General features: G+C 36.2%; 1 protein-coding gene across 1 annotated transcript in view; it reads left to right on the top strand.

Annotated features, from left to right (window-relative positions):
• Positions 1 to 15700, top strand: part of TAOK1 (TAO kinase 1) — a 56811-nt gene that overhangs the window by 21481 nt on the left and 19630 nt on the right. The window contains exons 3-10 of the mRNA XM_072430648.1: positions 4671 to 4898; positions 7255 to 7326; positions 9888 to 9989; positions 11242 to 11287; positions 11941 to 12037; positions 12614 to 12727; positions 13326 to 13417; positions 13864 to 13957. Of these exons, the coding sequence (XP_072286749.1) occupies positions 4767 to 4898; positions 7255 to 7326; positions 9888 to 9989; positions 11242 to 11287; positions 11941 to 12037; positions 12614 to 12727; positions 13326 to 13417; positions 13864 to 13957 (749 nt within the window). The 5' untranslated portion in view covers positions 4671 to 4766. The remainder of the gene's footprint in view (positions 1 to 4670; positions 4899 to 7254; positions 7327 to 9887; positions 9990 to 11241; positions 11288 to 11940; positions 12038 to 12613; positions 12728 to 13325; positions 13418 to 13863; positions 13958 to 15700) is intronic.

A 15700-nucleotide genomic window follows, 5' to 3' on the forward strand; every position in this document is an offset into this window, starting at 1 on the left:
CAATACAAGTATATGATCAAAGATAAATAAAAGTTTAGGCAGCATGGTTACAACTGTCCAAACAAAGAGATTCAGAACATAATGTCTCTTGGTGACTTGTTCTCTTTATATTGTTCTCTTTAAATTTATGTATAGTGTTGTTGTTTTTTTTTTTTTTTTTTTTTTTAATAATATTTTGGATATAAAGTGAAAGAATCCGATTTATTTGGTTATTTTATGATAAAAAAGTTGCTGAAAACGAATGACCATCACGGCGGATCTTATTGGGCGACGATCGTTCACTACCTATTGTGCGTACGGTCATTCAGTGATCGTGGATGGTTCTGCAGTACACTTTATCTGGTACATGTCACTTCTGCATCGTTCAAACAATCATATCTAGTGTGTGTACATTATTGGTGGATTATTTGATCGGTTGTTATTAGTTCGCTTTCAAGTTATACGTATTGCACGTATGTACCTAGCCTAGATCTCCTCTGCACTTCAGCTCCCCACTGCATTGGAACATTATCCACCTCATTGCATTGCATTACATTGTCCACCTCACTTTAATGTTTCTTGTGATAATGTTTGCCCTGTGCTTATTGAATGGAAGAGCAGAATGAAGGGGAGGGAAACACAACACCAGAACTGGTCTCATTATTAAACATTGTTCCGATACATCATGTTTTTTTTTTTGGGGGGGAGTAGCAAAAACCCAACCCAAAATTGAATTGGTATTTACCACCTTTGTTTGTATGCACTTAGCTGAATACAATTTCCTAATAACCCATTTATTTGTTATGAGTATGTGTTGCCTAAAGTCAGTATGCTATATATAATCAGTGAATTACCTTCATAGTTTAGTGAGTCACAACAGGCTTTCACCGGCACTACCACTTTTCCTGTCTTTTAAAAGACACAATCAAAGCACATGTCCCTTGTTTGGTTAGTTTTTGCAAAGAAAATATACAGGTACTATGGACTGATACAGATTACATATCTGGTAAAGTGTTATCACCCAAATGTGTTATAACTGTTATACCTCCGTTGTATTTTTCTATCTACTATTTCTAAATGTCTGTTCTTGACATTATAGTTGCTAATAAAAATTAAAGTATTAATTAATGACAAATCTAATAGTGAATTTAAACAAATTCCAAAGTGTGCCTCCAGAAATATACTTCAGATGGTATTTTGATTTGTGGAAAACATTCAGTATGGACATTAAGCCAGATCATTTCAGAGTCCCCTTTGTCAGTTTTCACCTGTAGTTCAAAAACATCTATAAATTGGCTTCTGATAGAATTAGGCAATATGTGACTATCGTAGGGGCTATGTTATGTGGTCTTTATTTTGGCAGGAAATGATGCAATTGTTTTTATGACTTTGGTAAAGTGTTTGGTGCAGCTATTGCCCATAGCAGACAGATTTCAGACAATTTCACTAGCACGTGTTGGAAAATTAAAAATATATTTTCGGCTGCGTGTTATAAGCTCACCATTTTTTTTTTATAAAGCACTGAAAATTAGTTAGAAGTTGTATAAGTAAAAAATATTAAACCCTACAACAAGAATTGTGTAAAGTTATAAATAATTCTTTACATTTAAATATAGTTTCTTTCCTTATACATTGAAAGTGTGAGTCAGATCACAACCTCACTTCGAACCCTGCTGGGTAATACAATTGAAGGCTTTACTTGCAGGTGAAAAAGCTCCTTGGGACTTGCAGTGCTATATAAGATGAAAGTATCTAATTGTTTGGAAAATGGTAAAAATAGTTCTGTTTTGTTTTCATATCCCTATGGAACCTACTTAATTTAACATACATTTGAAAGGTCAGGATGCAGGAGATGTAAGTTTTTTAGGTTTTAAATATTTATGCTGTTGAACGCAGTATTTTTAACTTTTTCTATTTTTGTGTCTTATGCTGAAAAGCCTATATATATATATATATATATATATATATATATATATATATATATATATAATATAGGTATGCTATGGGTATTCAAGTGTGGTCAGTGCAACACATGGCAAATTTTGTGTTCCCTATTGTTGTTGCCATGAGAATCCAGTAACCCTTATGTCAGCTTCCATCACCCCCCTATACTTTGTTCTAATATTAAAATGCTTCCTCCTTAGTATGTCACATCTTTCCATAGTCTTTGTATTATATTCCAGCTCTCCAGTCCTTGTACTGACCCAACTTTTGAGTATCTACCCGATACAGCCAAGTGGTTACTGTAAAGTACTGGGTGGTGCTCACAGCTGAAAGGGGCTGGGGGAAAACTGTGAGTGTTTTATTGTTTAGTTCAACTGTGACTTTAACTTAAACGTTACCTGTCAATTTGTTAATTTGGTAATTAAGTGGTGGCTGTAACAATTTGGACTGGGGGGATGGGTTGGCAAAGGAAAAAAATATGATAGGGTGGGGATGCATTCAAAATGAATGGGTACATGTAGGGATGAGGACAAAAGATAATCCATTTTGAGATTTCTAGCTTTGAGGTCCTAGAAATGGCAATAATTGCTTCAATTTGTGATTGTTGGCTTTGGATCCATTGTAGGATAATCCAAGTGAGGTTTTACATGGAGCTAGCGGTTGCCTTTCTCTTGGATTCTAAAAGGAGAAAAAGGCAAGTGATAAATTAGTTAACCCTTGTTCTCTATAGGTCTAATACAAGCCACTAAAATGACTACATGGTATTGTACCTACTGCACTTAGGGAGCAGGCTTGCAATTTAGGGGTACATTGTTAAGCTGTTATTTTTCAGTTTAATAGGAAGATGATGCAGACAGAATAAGAAAGATAGAAGCATCAGAGATTAGAGGTCTGTGGCTAGTTGTTGATTAACAAGCTACAATGAATCAACAGTGACAATGCTGATACCTCCTGCAACTTTTTTTTTTGTATCCCACTGCAAGTCAAACTGTCACAGCCTACATAAGAGTGGCAACTCTACTCTGAATTCATGTTCAGTGCAACTTTGTTACCACCACCTCACATGATATTGCATTAGGTGGACCTAACTGGAGTGGTCAACCAGTATTTAAGGAACTTTACAGGGGAATTAGGAAAAAAATGTGCATATGCCCTGAAACACATTTGTATTTTTTATTTATTTTTTTAAACATGTAGTTAGTTCATTGCTGGAGGGGCATGGCCAACCTTGACACTGCAAGCTAAAATCCATATTTTTATAATAGGTTTTTTGAGAGCTTAGAAAGAAATCCAAAGCTACCTGCAGTCGCTTATAGATGCCTGCTTTTGTTATTTTGCTGACAGTTGCTAATGCAAAGGAAACCTTTCAGTAGAGAAAACTGGCAGCCCACTTGTTTTCTTACAAATGCATTACTTCAAAGTAAGTACATGTTTATTTTAGCGTGTTATTTTCTTTTTTCCATATTTCATTTTTTGTTCTCATTATGTTCCCCTGCTGTCAGTTTAAGGCTTTTCCATAAACTAAACCATCTTTTGAGATTATTCTATTTTTTTATTTAAGGCACTATATGCTAATACATGGGATATCCCTGCAAGAGCTTGTTGGTAAATCCTCATGATTTTATTGAATTCCTCCGCATATTATTTTTTTGGGGAGAAAATTGTTACCCCATCAGTAGCAATTTATTTTTAAACTATATATTATTTGTCTGTATTGCTTGCACGTATGTGTCTCTGTGGGTTAATACTTTACATATACACTTTCCGAATCACAGATGTAGAGTGTGATGCATTGTGGGATTTATATTCTATAAGGACTACTAGTTTACAATTTTTTTTTATGCCCTGGTAAGGTGAGGAGCAATAAACAATGGCAACTTCTTTCTGTGGGGACACAAAAAATGGAAAAGATAATCTCAGTCAGGTTTTTATTGCCCTTCGTTTTTTTCGTTTATGCTTGATCCTAACTACTTGTCCCCGTATCATAAAAGTGTCATTGTGACAAAGGGATTATTTCCCCCTGAAGCAGATGCATCCCTTTAAAATCTAACTGGGGTTCTGTGTTACTGCTCTTCGTAAAGTATTTCAAGCTTGTGTTGAATGGACATGCAAGTTAAATGCACAATAAATGAGATGTATTGGTAATTCACAGAAGAAGAAAACTCCATGTAGGTTAGCTTTTGCTGTAGACAGCAAGTCTATACACTGATTGTGCAGATTATGGGACATACCTACCTACCTACCTCATTGTGCCCTCCAGCCAAAAGAGGTCAAGATGCTTTCACTGCTGCTTCCACCACAGTCCCCCATGTTTGGGTCCTCTGCGACCATTGGGCCTCACTGACGATGAAACTCTTACACATAAGGAGCCAAAAATCAGGCTCTACACAGCATGTCACATATGCTATTAGGTGTAAACAAAGAAAAAAAAGCCACTAGCAGTAAAAAATAAATTTTTTTTTGTATCAGATTTTGCATGGCTCTTTTGCCAAAAACCTCTACCTTTATTTTTCTCATTTTTTTTAGTCAATAGCGCATGTGCAGAACCAAATATGAGTTCTTACAAGATTATATTGCATATTTCTATCTCTAGTACCATTTGTGCATTTGGTCCAATAACTAGTGTTAATTTTTCTTATTGTATGTTGAAATTATCTTCATGCGGTGCAGCAATGTAGATTGTTTTATGTTGTCATCTTTTGATCTGTCCTTAAATTTAATGTTATGCTTATTTATATTTTTCTCAGTTTCCCATGCTGAAGAGGACATATTCACACAGATGAACCAAGAGAAGTGGCAGCTGTGTAATCCTAGATAGTTAGACGGCAGACTGCTCAAGCAGGATGCCGTCAACAAGTCGAGCTGGAAGTCTGAAGGACCCAGAGATAGCAGAACTCTTCTTTAGGGATGACCCAGAAAAGTTGTTTGCTGATCTGCGAGAAATTGGTCATGGGAGTTTCGGAGCAGTTTATTTCGTAAGTCTTTTTATATATATATATATATATATATATATATATATATATATATATTAACTTATTATAAGTTAATGGAAAGTGGTGGTTCCTTTTGACATCCTGAAAATAAGATCATGGGCTTTGTGCCCATTACAAATTACGAATGTACACCAAATACAGACCAATGATACACCAGTGGTATGCACATCTGTAAAAACATTCACCTAAATTGTAATCATTGAGGTGTCCTTATAATATTTTGTGAGTGGCTCTATACGGTATAGATGTATGCAGATATAAGAAGGATACTTAGAGATGTAAAAAATACTTGCATGACCTGAGGGAAGAGTTCTTCAGTTTTTCTGTTGGCATTTCCATGACCAGAGCTGCAGTATTTGTCATGTAGTTGTATTGTGGTTTGGGAACATGCTCTGGCAGAGCTGACCAGTCAGCAGTTCTTTCTGAACGTGAAATGTCCCTTTGTAAATATACAGAAGGTTTTTTATAGATCCTTCAAGAAAACATTCATTTTATGATTACACAGTATTTATATAGCACGTCATATTAAACTGCACTCTACAAAGTCCATAGTCAAGTCACTAGCTGTCCCTCAAAGGGGCTCACAATCTAATGTCCCTACCTCAGTCATATGTCTTTTAATACAGTCTAAGGTCAATTCTGTAGGCAGGCCACTTAACCTAACTGCAACCGGAGTACTTGGAGGAAACCTGCACAAACACTGGAAAAACCTGCAAACTCCATGCAGATAGTGTCCTGGCCAAGATTCGAACCTAGGACCCAGCACCGCAGAGGCCAGAGCACTTACCTCCGAGCCACCGTGCTGCCCAGTATATAGTGTTACCTGTGTTTTTCTCAATGTGAAATTGGCACTGTGTGTGGTACAAAGCATGGATGGGTCAGTAGCTTGTATACCGAGGACTAGCATAGGGGTTTGGATATAGTAAAGTTAAATTAGGTCATCACAAAGGCTTTCAGTGAGCCAGGGTTTTTACTCATCGGACTACTAACCTTTATCTCTTTTATGTGATATCTTTTAGTTAGACTCTCCCTAGGTTTGGTAATACATTCACTTTGGTTTGGGCCTGGTTACAGATGCCGAAAGATTCAGAAGAAGGTTATAAGGCTTTGGGGTGACAAGGAGCATACACAAAATTACCTAGGTCTCTGCATGTATGCATATATGTGCTTGAATTCACCGTTATCTGGGCTGCTTTGTTACCTTGACAAAATTGTGAGTGTTTGGCTTTGGTTCTATTTCAACATAGTCTTTCACATATTTAATGTACGAGATCAGTTATAAGCTTGTTATTTTAAGTCAAACTACATTAAGCTTGCGTGAGACAGATGAGTGGTGCTCACCCTAGAACACTTGTTCTTTAAACCTATTGGATGCTTGTCAACAAGAAACATTTGGCTGCACACTAGTGTAGCCTGCATAGGCAGTGACTCATTCCCTGTTACTTTGTTCTGGGTGAATAATTGTCTAACATGACATGGGTGGGAATGACTTCTGTTCTGTGTATACTTAAAAGCTTCAACTGCTTCTCAGCAACAAAATCCCGATTTTTATATAGTGGTTAACAAAGAGAATAAAGCTGTTGCAGAACTATCATGCTCCAAATAACTAGAGTTTGTGTGTCCAGAAAGGGGTTTATGCTACATTTTAGGCAATTGTACTCCAGACTTATAAAAGTAATGAAAGGTTGGGGAAGAACCTATTTTTTTCATGACCGTGTCTATTTGCATTAGGCAAGGTCTATTAAGATGTGGTAGAACTTGAGTGCCTTCAAAGAATCCTGACCATAACCCTATTGAACACTTTTGGGAAAATTCGGAATGCTAAATTTAGGGATTTTTTTTCATTTCCAACATCTGTACCTGTACATAAAATGTTTGATGGTTAATTGTGCATAAATTCCCACAAACATGCTTCACAATCCTATGGAAAGCCGCCTTAGAACAATGGAGACTGATATGGCAACTAAGGAAGGGATCCAAACTTGTAATGAAAATGGGGATGTCCAACAAGGTCATATAGGTATGATGGTAAAGTGTCCAAATCTTTTACTGTACTTTCTATTCTGAGAAAAAATAGTAGTTTTTTGTTTTATTTTAGTAATTGACTTTGTACCAAGGATGTGTTTTTTTTTTTTTTTTTATAGCCCCTAGAGTGTGGGGCTATAACACTATATGTGGTTGAAACACATGCATTATTGATTTTTGTGTAACATGCTTTGCCAATACAGTGGACAAGTGTACAGTCAATAATCAGTCATTGGCTTTGTGACAATAACTACATCCGGAAAGCATTTTTTTGCGGTTTAAACTTAATTTTGTTGTTCTTTTTCTGTCTTAGGCACATGATGTGCGTACCAATGAAGTGGTGGCCATCAAGAAAATGTCCTACAGTGGCAAACAGTCTAATGAGGTATGATTCCCTTTTACCAATTTATTCAGTATTTATGACTGGTATAACCATCTCAAATTTTAAATAGATTATTAGCAGTGTTGGTTGTCTGTAGCCAAAATTAATCTGTATTCATGTTTTGTTACTAAAGGCTCCATTAGACCACTCTGTTTGCATTCCTATTGAAGCACATTTCACCTAGTCCTGTAGCAAGCCTATTTTAGCACACAACTGACCATTTGTTCGCAACCAATTTTTAAGTCCTCTATCAGACATGTTGGTAATATGAATTAAAAGTAAACATGTCAAGTATATCTGTTTGGTATTCCAATTGCCTTCTAAAAAATTGTGTGCCATATGTGCTGTTGGTTTTGTGTCGTGTCTGTTGGTTTAAGCCAACTTATTGATCAAAGACTGGAAAGTCAATTGGATTGGCCAGCCAGGAACAGAGTTAGAAGTGAATCTGTGTTCTAGGCCCTGAACAGGTAAAATACGGTCATTGAAGAACTAGACATTAATAGGGCTTGATCGAGACTGAAAGGAAGTTTATTTCCAGATAGATATAGATATGTATTTTGTGTGATATAAAATGATGATAATATAGCGAATGCATCTTTTACACAGCTTAGTATACTATACTACAGATTCTCCTAAAAGCACTAATATTACTTATCTTATTTATAATTAAAGCAGTTGTTCTCATTATTAGGTATATTATTAGGCATATTATTAGGCATATTATTATGCCTTTTAGTTCTTTCTATTTGGAATTTTTTCATTTTCTTTAGTTTACCCATGTGTAACAGTTGTATCTCTGCACATTATTTGCTGTTTATTTCTATCATTAGATACAAATTGTGGGAGCTAATTGTTATTCCCTTGGCATTTCGATTTGCTTCCCTTCTACCACATAATTTATCTGACATCAGGGAGTCTGAATTGTCTCTGTACATAAAGATTTAGCTCACATAGGGCTTCATGTCATGGGGTACTGAGCAGAAGTGTGGGCTCAATTTATGTATCTTTTGAATATGCACAAATGCCTGCTTTCCTTGCCCAAGGTATTTGAATCTGGCTATCTATTATTGGTACCTGCAAATAAATGGTATTAAGGTAACAATACTAAACTAGAAGCGCACTTAAAATTAAAATAATGTACGTAAATATTGTATGTGTTGACCATTCAGAACAAAGTGAAAGGTTTATCCAACTGCTGCCATCCTTGGATACACCTAATCTACGTCCTTTCACTTCCCCTCCATCAATTCTTTGATTAGTCTCAAATGAAAATCTAGTGTCTGTAAAAATGTCTCATAATGTTTAATGATCTGTTGTGCCAGATGACCAACAGCTAAAAGGGGCAATTATTGTCCCAGTCCCAATAGTAGGGCACCTCCCGCTCATCCTCATCCACCCCTCATTCTTCCTTTCTCCATAGATCAAAACAGTCCCTAAAATTTAATCAGGGAGACATTTGTACATCAGCTGTCAGCACAATTAACAATAGTGTATGTGTACAAGATCTTAATGCTTGTTGCATACACAGGGTCCCCATTTGTTATCTCTGTAAGGGTCACTAAGCAGTCAAGCACCAGCAATGCCGTGTGAAAAAAAGACTGTTTAGTTGTGGGTAGCTATTTCTCTTACTTCCCAGTTGCCTGACATGGGTAAAATGTGTATGCATGCATGGAGTGAGTGCACCAATTAGCTGAACTCGTGAATTGTTCATCCCCTTCTCATGTTTGGATTTACCCACCGTTTTGAAAAATGTGCTCTGTTTCCTACTAAATGTTAATAATTTGTCAAAAGAATAATAATACATTTTCTTGCATGTGATCACATCACATGATTGGACTCCCTGGTTCCTGTTATCAAGGACTGGAACTGTGGGTTAGAAACCAAGTCAGACTGCTTGCAGCTGTGCATAGTATTGGCTGCCAGCTGTAACAGCTGTAAGGTAAATTAATGATTTCCCAGTATGGGGCGTTGGTTAGGGGGATCTACAGATTGCTGGTGGGGATGCCATTCATAATGATTTCCATTTTTCAGAAAAAAATGATTCAGGTTTGGTGTGCTAATATTCCCAGTTGTCTTTAAAAAAAAACAAAAAAAACAGGAAGACTTTTTTTGACACTGAAAGAAAAGAAAAGACTGCAGTCTCGCTTCTATCTTTTTGTCTGTGTACACTGAGCTGCACAGGAGGTCTCCAGTACAAGGACGTTGCACTATGTTAGCAGAAGATTCTCTGAGTTTACAGAACCTGGGAGAAAAGTGAAGACTGAAGGGACGGGGTCCACTGTGCAGGTGGAGGTAGCAATACTAGTGTCAATGTGCATATAATGCCATACATGCTTTGCACATCTAGACTGTAGCTCTAGCATATTGACAATCGCCTATAAATTGGGGTTTAATGTATTCACTTTCTCATAATACTCTGTTACAATGGTGACATGCAAAAAATTAACAAAAAGACATATCCATTTCAGACCTTTCCTCGTATATTTGTTCTATACGATTACCCCCCCCCCCCCTTCCTTTATTATATTGGCTTCATATTAACAAATGTTATGTTCTCTCAACAGAAATGGCAGGATATCATCAAAGAAGTGAAATTTCTTCAAAGGATAAAACATCCAAACAGTATAGAATATAAAGGCTGCTATTTGAGAGAGCATACAGCATGGGTAAGAATCTTTTCACTCTAATACCTTTGTGCTGTCCCTGTATCTGCTCAGTGGGTCTTCATGTTATTCTTTTGTGTTATGGACTGTGTACCTCTACTCTAAACTATTGTGATTCATGTTTATTTACCAGGAGCTTCGCTGTTACCAGAATAAGCGCAAAATATGAGGCTCTTTCAGTAATTTAGGGTTCTTTTGATATGTGGTTGCCCTTTTTCAAATTGCACACAAGTGATTCTGACGAGTCCTGTAGCCAGTCTAGCAGATAAAATTGCTCTGTTGCAGAACTGTTATTGCTTTGGGATGTTTATTCCCTACATGCTACTATGCAATATCACAGGAAAATTGCAGAAATTTACAGTTATTATTAGCATGGCTGAAAGCAGCTTTTAACAATTTGTGACAACATTGGTGTGAAGGAACCTAACTCCTGACACCAATTTTGCCTCTCATTGGGGGAAAACATCTAATTCTTCCCTAAGGATAATAATGGCAGTTTAAATGAATCTGTTTTTCTGTTTCTTGTAGGTAAAAAAAACATGAAGCCTGTTCTTAGAATTCTTTTTTTTTTTCATTGATTTTGATTGTAGTATTTGTTTTGCTCATGACCTTGCGTTCTCCTTTGGGAGATTGTTAGCTGCCTTGACTGTTAATAATATATTTACAGTCTATAGAGTCATTTTTACTGTCTTAATCCTGATGTTTTATCAGACTGAGCTGCATAACCTGTAAACCTTTTGCTATTTACATTTGCAAAGCATGTCTTTATTCATAAGTTGCAGTTTATTATCACTGCAATATGTACCAGCAGAGGGCAGTCCAGGTGAGATCTGTAAATGAGGTGAGCTTGCTCTGTGTATTTTTCATTAAGAATTCTTTTGCATCAAATCAAATTGCACTGCCGTGAGACTATAAAGAAGAGTTGTAGTAGTTAAAGATTAAAAATGTACAAATATATGCACTCTTTTGCTTTTTTGTACCATTGCAGCTCTACTGTTGATAATTATCAAGTTGGAAAGTTGCATGAGTAAAGTTTGTAGTTGCATGAGAACTATAAGTCTGACATCAGTAATATTTATATATTGTGATAGCTGCATTAGTTTTCTGAGTCATTAAGATTTTGGGGGCTTTTAGCTTCTGTATGGCAGTTAAAACTTTCTTTTTGTAATCATTTTTTTAACAACTGCTTACAAGTTTGTTGATTTGTGCTTTACTACATTTTAAAAAAATGAATATCTATGTTCTTTTTTTCTAGCTGGTCATGGAATATTGTTTAGGATCTGCATCAGACTTATTGGAAGGTAATTCTTATATGAGCTTAATTTATATGGAAAATTATAGTATTGTTGTTTTTCTGTGCTCATTAATATTTTATAGCTCACTGTAGAGGATTAAAACAACTATATGAAAAGTACAGGTTTTCAATGGATAGCCTACATTAGGGAGTAGGCTACCCATTGAAAACCTGTACTTTTCATATAGTTGTTTTAATCCTCTACAGTGAGCTATAAAATATTAACGTATAATACCTGATTTGCAATTTTCAGCCTGCAGGTGGTGTCCTCATCTACTTTTGTTTCTTGTTGGGAATATTATGTGTAATTTGATGTGCTATTCAGGCATTTTAGGCCCAACAGACACAGCTAAACAAGTCAGGGGAGAGTGGCTACATATCTCCTGCAGCCCATATGGATTTTTAGTTGGAGACAATTAGCCTGTGCCTTCTTTATTAGAAAACTGCACATTTCTTACTAAATCTGCTGCAGATGCTGATGATTCTTTTTTTTAATTACAACTGAAGTCTGCAGTACCTGTTACTAGTGCCTAATCCATAGTTGAGAGATCAAAAGTGCTTTTACTCACCTGTCAGATAGGATAAATGTTGGCAATTTAGCAGCCAAGGTTACAGTTTGTTGGATGTATGCCATTTTAATATTTAATGCTTTTCTTCCAGTACACAAGAAGCCATTGCAAGAAAACGAAATTGCAGCAATTACACATGGAGCACTGCAGGGATTAGCTTATTTGCATTCTCATAATTTAATCCATCGGTAAGTATGTGATGTCTATTTTTGGTTTCAGGGTTTGTAATAAATGTATGCACATCAGAGTTAAGTTTTTCAAATTTGAACATTTCCTTAGAAAAAATATATAAGTTGACTTTAACTTTAGGTTAATGATGTGTATTTAATTTACCTGCCTCATGTCTGAGATAAATTGTGGTTGAAATGTGTTCGCATGATATTTATTAAAAATTACATTTCTTTTCTGAAGAAGATACAGTTCTTACAATGACCAGTATTTATGACAAGTACAGTTATCAGTGTTGCACAGGTGTGCCATTTCCTTAAAATTGCTCCTGCTTCATGGAAAAAGTAACCTTGATAATGCCAAGGCATTCTCGAGTCGCTTTAATGCCAAGGTACTCAAGTAAATATATGTGGGCTGTGCCTCTGCATGATGATTAGCTCTGCGTGGTGCAGAACAAGGGATGGTATGTCAGTAATGGGGAAATGTTCTGCTTCAGGGAGACTGAATGACTGAAACTTTTTAGACTATTCCAAACTTATTAAATAACATTTATTGTGCTTATCTTACATGTTCTATCTGTTTTCCCCTCTCTTAAGAGATATCAAGGCAGGCAACATCCTTCTGACAGAGCCAGGCCAAGTAAAACTTGCTGACTTTGGGTCTGCTTCTATAGCATCTCCAGCCAATTCGTTTGTGGGGACACCATATTGGTAAGGATTAATTTTTTTCATGGTCTCAGCTTTATACCTTTACTTGGGATTTTTTGGGTAGTAACTTTCTTTCCAGATAGTTTTGTTCCTATTGAGACTAGATCTGAAATGTCAAAAAGTATTTGCTAGCAACATGTAACAATTCTCACTCCTAATAGAGCATTGATTGGTGTCCAAACATTATGTGGCACATTTTTGTGCTGGAAGTATCCATCAGAAGATGGTTACACTGTGTTCACAAAGGAATGGTCTTGGTCAACAACAATACTAAGGTAGGATGTATTTAATGATCAGTTAGTATGAAGGTACCCAAAGTGTGGCAAGAAAATATTTGTACATTGGACTGTACAATGCTTCCCTTTAAGAAAAAAAAAGTCACCTACTACAACTGAGTGGGGGTTTCTAGAAAATGCAGCAGAAAGTTGAATGCAGTCTTTTTTTTTCCTTTTTTTCTATAAGAAGTTATTTAGGGACAAGTCTGGTGGTTTATAAATGATCATATTTCTTTTGACTGAATTAAAAATTAATTTTCAAGTTTCTTTAAAAATAAAAAAAAAACCTTATGGATTACTTTTTAACTTTCATGTTTTCATTTTAGGATGGCCCCTGAAGTAATCTTAGCCATGGATGAAGGACAATACGATGGAAAAGTAGATGTTTGGTCTTTGGGGATTACTTGTATTGAACTAGGTATGTGCACCCTGATGGCGTATGTGCTTTGTGTTTTTCTTGCTGAAAAAAATGCAGGGTGTAACTAACCTGACCTAATGGTGCAAGGGGCATGAAAGGGGTAAGGATAAATAAAACTTGAGCCTACCTTTCTCTTCTTCCAATTTTCCCGTTATATGGCTTTTTATGGTCGTCCTCTCTATAGTTGTCTTCTGCGGACTGTCTGTTGCTCCCATTTAAAAGATTTTCTTGTTGTTTTAAGTCTTTCTGTGAAACTTGTAGTAATGTACGCTGTATGTATGTGTACATAGCCTGGTGAAATATAAAACACAACTAGTCAAACAATCAGCTTGGCATTACCTTTGATGTATTATATATCAGGGAAAATAGTCTATTGATTTTATTGTAGAAAGAATATGTTCAGTGATTGTAGAATCTAACACTTTTATAATGTTTGTTCTTGACAGCTGAAAGGAAACCTCCTTTGTTTAATATGAATGCAATGAGTGCCTTATACCACATAGCGCAGAATGACTCTCCTACACTTCAATCTAGTGAATGGTGAGTACCTCACATGACTGTCCAATTTTTCCTTCCTCATCACTGACATTGTGTGCTTTCCAAGAAGTCACAATGGTGTTCATTTAGAGATCAGATTTACTTAAAAGAATCAAATTGCGCAAAACTAAAGTAAAAGAAAAATAACTTTTGGATTTTAAACATAAATAGAAATAACGGTGTAATCTAGTTAAATGATCTAAGTGCCCATGTGGCAGGCAGTTGATAATGTTACTAGTGTAATTCATTTGCATTGACACATTTGTGTGTTGAGCATACTGTTGTATACAGCTCTAGCCTACTCCTATATACAGGATGTGTTTTCTGCTCAATTTTATAGAACACTCATAAGCTTAGTCACACAAAACAACTCTGTCACTTTGTTCGGAATGCTATTGTGTATATCATTCCTAATTCATGATTGTGCAGTTTCTGCTACATAGAAATGGCATAACAATATGTAGGAATTATAGTTACTAATGTGCAGCTATTGTGTTATGTGCTTACTTATTTATTTACTATTTCAATAGAATGGGGGAAGAATGCCTCGCTGGTTTAAGTGGGGGAAATCAGTCATATTCCTTTATTACACATATCAGATGATTGATGATCTGAAGTTATTATTGAGGACTTTCGCAGATGGATATATCATACACACAAGAGAAAATGTGTGCTTTAAATCATTTGATGAATGTTGCTTTACATTTATAAATATATATTTTTAATCAATGATGTTCATCAATCCTGAGAAAATGAATAAATAAAAAACATAATAAAAGGTTGTGTGGATCAATAAGTCACTGCAGACGTCGGCTGCAGTGAATAACCATGAATATTTGTTGAATAACCATGACAGATCTTTTACCTTTCAGTCACTCTTGGTGAAAGAACTTTGTTTGCAGCCACCATCCTAACAAAAACAACAAAATGGCAGTGTAGTTGTGCACAATGGTCCTTATGGGTTGCTGAAGCTTCCACCTCATGATATTTTACTGAATGAAGCCATCAGGACTTTATATCCTCTACATACATGTCTTATGATTAATATTCCATGTGTTGGCAGTTTGTCGGGTAGCATGCTTTTTTGCTTAGTAAGATGATTAAGTTACACCTTTAGAATGAGTAGGATGAACATTGATAATATTCTAAGCAGTACATTTGCTTCACACTTGATGTCTCTTCCATGTGTACACCCAGTACTCAGTGTAGAAATACACTGTCACTTTCTGGAAGTCGGCAGCATCCTGAATTAGTGTGAAAATGTGATACCTTCTTCACAACCTCAGAGTACATGCATGGCATTTTATTTTCTTTGGTTATTATTCTGGTCACCACCCAGTAACTGAGGAGCAGTCTCTATTGAACTGTGGTTGGTATGCGGGCAGCTAGCCCAGCCTGTTTCTGGAAGTGTGATAAACGTACCTTGGCTTATGTCATGACAACATCCCAGAGCTGGGCTGTATAAAAATGCTAACCCCTACAGAGCTGTAGCAAGTTGATAAGGTTCTGCATTTTAAAGCAGAAACAAAATCAGTAGCTTTCTCTAGACCCAGTTGGCTTCCAACAAGCTCCTCCTCTTCTGATTGGAACATATGTCTCCAAAAATAGCAACCCCATCCAAAAGGGTTTCGTCCCTCACAAAGTCTATGCTGCTATCTTTGAGCTTGGCATGGAGATCTTACCTCTGCCCTGACGTGGTTGTAGTATGATTATCTCAGTTTAAGCATAACTTTTTACTACTTCTTC

This window comes from Pyxicephalus adspersus, chromosome 1 (assembly GCF_032062135.1).
Source record: "Pyxicephalus adspersus chromosome 1, UCB_Pads_2.0, whole genome shotgun sequence".
NCBI lineage: Eukaryota > Metazoa > Chordata > Amphibia > Anura > Pyxicephalidae > Pyxicephalus > Pyxicephalus adspersus.